Source organism: Chaetura pelagica, unplaced genomic scaffold, assembly GCF_000747805.2.
Source record: "Chaetura pelagica isolate M959 unplaced genomic scaffold, ChaPel_1.0 scaffold591, whole genome shotgun sequence".
In the NCBI taxonomy this organism is placed as follows: domain Eukaryota; kingdom Metazoa; phylum Chordata; class Aves; order Apodiformes; family Apodidae; genus Chaetura; species Chaetura pelagica.
The window spans coordinates 9,730-13,069 of NW_009951959.1; the positions used below are offsets into that span (position 1 = coordinate 9,730).

A 3,340-nucleotide genomic window follows, 5' to 3' on the forward strand; every position below is an offset into this window, starting at 1 on the left:
GGGGCATGGGCTGGGAGGGGGCTGAGACCTGGCTGCAGCTCGGTGCATGATTGGCAGGTCCAGAGCTGGGCTGCCGCCCGGCCACAGCCCGGTGCGTGGCCCTTGGGGTTGGCAGAGGGGCTGAGAGCTGCCTGCAGCCGGCTCTGTGGTTCACAGGGCTGGGAGGCAGGCTGAGACCTGGCCACCCTTCAGCGCATGGCTCAGAAAGCGAGCTGAGACCTGACCACAGCTCAGTGCGTGGCCCAGGGGGTGGGCTGCAACCTCACTGCAGCCTGGTCCACGGGACCCAGAGGTGGGCTGAGACCTGGCCACAACTCATTGCACAGCCCAAGGGGCCAGAAGGTACGCTGAGACCTTGCTGCAACTCGGAGCAGAGGGGTCAGGAATGGCTCATCCAGGGGCTGGTGATGCGGAGCAGTCACCCATTTGCCCCCTGGCTCTGCCCCGGGGCAGCTGCAGGAGGTTCCCAGGCAGGAGAGGGGCTTTAACCACACCCCGGTGCAGGCAGCTGGAGCTTTGCCCTGCTCTGGTTTGCAGTCATTAATTCTATGTATTGCTGAGGATTGTTTACTGCCTGGTGTTCACAACCTCGTCCCTTTTGGATGCTAATCAGCTCCTGGCCTCCCTCGCTGAGGTGTTGGGTAAACGTGTCACGCAGGGACCATCTCCAGCCCCAAAACTGGACGGTGTGGGGCACGGCTTGGTGTGGAGCTGCTGCTGGGGGAAGGCAGCCTGCCTGGTGGGCCTGGCTGTTGGGCAGCCAGATGACCTGATTTGGTTGTTATGCCGTGTAATCTGGAGCAGACTGCCTTCCCCCCCCCCTGCTGCCTTCTCCATTTATAAGATACAGGTGCTAACACTTAGGGCTGGATGGAAAAAGAGAGAAGAAACAGATCTTTGCATTTCCCGAGTCAGCTTTGCTTGCTCTTTTTTAGATGGGTCTTGCTCTGTAAACTGCTTCTAAACGTGATGGGTGAAAATAGAGCTTTTATTAGCTGCTTTGCAAAACAGAAATTACAAGGGGGTTGGCAGCAGTGAAGCTTGCTCCAGGCAAAAGGGGGAAAGAGGATGTTTGGGCCAGGCTAATTGAGGCCGTACCTCTGAGACTGGTATGAGCCTGGACTGAATATTACCCATCCAAACAGGTTTTATAGGAGGAGGAGCCCAGAACTGCCTGGGACTAATTTACTCATTTCCCTCCCAAAGGCTGACCTGGAGACCTGTAGCAAGGAGTTTCACAAGAGGAGGAGTTAGAAACTGGAAGCTCTCTGAATGTGCTGCCCGCAGTCTTAAGGCTTCTTCATCCCCTCAAGATGCCTTCCCAGGAGAGCTGCTTTCTGGAGGGGTTGTGCTGAAGTCGGAGCACTGCAGCCTCTAACTGGGACAGCTCCTGCTGGTCTGGAGCTGAGACCGACTTTTCTCCTTTCCATTTCCCTTGGAGATGTTGCAGAGATTCGATCTGACCTCGTCCTCCTCACCTGAAGCTGCCGTGGCGATGATCCCACAGCCAGATCCCACCACCAAAGACAAGAGAATTGTGCGTTTGAAGCTGGGCCGTCGCTGTAACTGAATTGGAATTTACTCCCTGCTTGTGTTCCTGGAACGGGTGCCGTTCCTCTGCTTGTCTCTGTGTGTCTTTTGAGCCGCTCCTCCCCGATCCTGTTTGGAATTCCTGGGCTTTCCACGCTGAATTTGCCCATGGCTTTCCTGATGAAGAAGAAGAAATTCAAATTTCAGACGAGTTTCACTCTAGAAGAGCTGACTGCTGTCCCCTTTGTGAACGGGGTTCTGTTCTGCAAAATCAGGCTGCTGGATGGAGGAGACTTTGCTAGCTTATCTACCAGGTAAGAAGCTGCTTTCAGACTTACATCCTGGCTGTGCTGCATTCCCTGGTTATCCACTTGAATGGTTTAAGCATATGGCTACCACTTGCCTACCCCTTGATGGGATTTTAATAGTTCTGTTGTAGGGCCCCACATGCCACATCATTCCAGGGGGAGAAGTTAACTGGAGAGCTCTGAACCTGGGTGGTGTTGGATGATCAGAGCTGGGCTGAATTTTTCAGAGGCATGTGGAGAGGAAGCAGGAGGTTGCTCCCCTGAAAAGGTCTGGGGTTTGTGTATTAAATCCTCTTTCTTCCCCCCCCCAAGTTCTCACACACTTTCAGACTCTAGGCCATATTGCTTTCATGTCTGACTTGAAACTCAGCTCTGCAGAACACTGTGTCTAAGCAAATCAACCCTTCCCAACTTTGTTCTCCCCTTTGGCTTCCAGATTACTGTTCTTGGTAAGAGTGGAAGTAGCTTACTTTGCATTGCAAATTGCTGTGCAAGGGAAAACTGCTGCCTGGAGTTGTCAGTGTTCAAGACACAGTTTATCTCCTTGAACTGATGCCATTCCATCTCCCAAGTTCATAGCTGCAGTATTTTCTTTTTAATGTGGCCCATCATATTGGGATCATTTTGCTGCCTATAAGGTGCACATAATGGTGGTTCTGCCATTGTGTGTTGGCATTTCTCTGGCTCTTTCAGGCAGGTCTGTACCCACTCCTGCTACTAATTGCTAATAAAAACTTGCTTTGTTTCCAGCTATGCACAGATTATCACCCGCACTATGCAAACGTGAATTCCATAACAGCCCAGACTTGCTTTCTTTCTGCCTCAAGATGAGAAGGAAGACTTCCCTGGCTTTCAAAACTTGTTGTTTTTTTTTTTGCTTTCCTGAGTTGACTGCTCAGTTTTAAAGGTGCAGGATTAGTTTGTGTTAGCTGTTAACTGCCTTATCCCAGAGCTAAAGCCTGGTTTGGTCAGTTTTCCTCTTTGTGGTGTTGCACCCTGAGCTTTCTCATTTCAGGAGAGGAGATTTTATTGGTCAAGCATAAAACATTTCTGCCTTGTAAATAGAAGGGGTAGGGCATTGCTCAAAGCTTGGTTTTTCTTCCCGAGGCAAGGTGCAACCTCACTGAAGTATGTGGAAGCCGTGGGTGTGGAACACCTCCAAAAATGGACTTTGAGTTAATTTCTCTTTTGAAGAAAATCCATCAAAAGAGCTTTTCCTCACTGTTCTCCCCTGAGGCTAGATCCTTGGGTTTGGTGGAAGCAGCTTATCTAAGGAATTCATACAGTATGTGAACTTGGAAAGAAATTAACCCCTCGGCTTCCTCGAGTCCAAATAAAATGAGTTGAGTTGGAGGGTGTCTCAGGAATAGCCCCTGCTGAGAAATGTCTCCCTCTCCTTGTCATTCCCAAAAAGCAGCTTCTAGGAGCTGCCAGCAGGGCTTGCTGATGCTGCCAGCTGCTGGGGTTGTCTTGGGTTGTTTTCTGGGCTGGCTGGGGTTCAG

General features: G+C 51.1%; 1 protein-coding gene across 1 annotated transcript in view; it reads left to right on the forward strand.

Annotated features, from left to right (window-relative positions):
* The first annotated feature begins 1,204 nt into the window (after positions 1-1,204).
* The window catches only part of FAM102A (family with sequence similarity 102, member A), a 31,920-nt gene continuing 29,784 nt past the window's right edge, over positions 1,205-3,340 (forward strand). Inside the window, exon 1 of the mRNA XM_010000533.1 lies at positions 1,205-1,844. Coding sequence (XP_009998835.1) covers positions 1,699-1,844 — 146 coding nt within the window. The 5' untranslated portion in view covers positions 1,205-1,698. The remainder of the gene's footprint in view (positions 1,845-3,340) is intronic.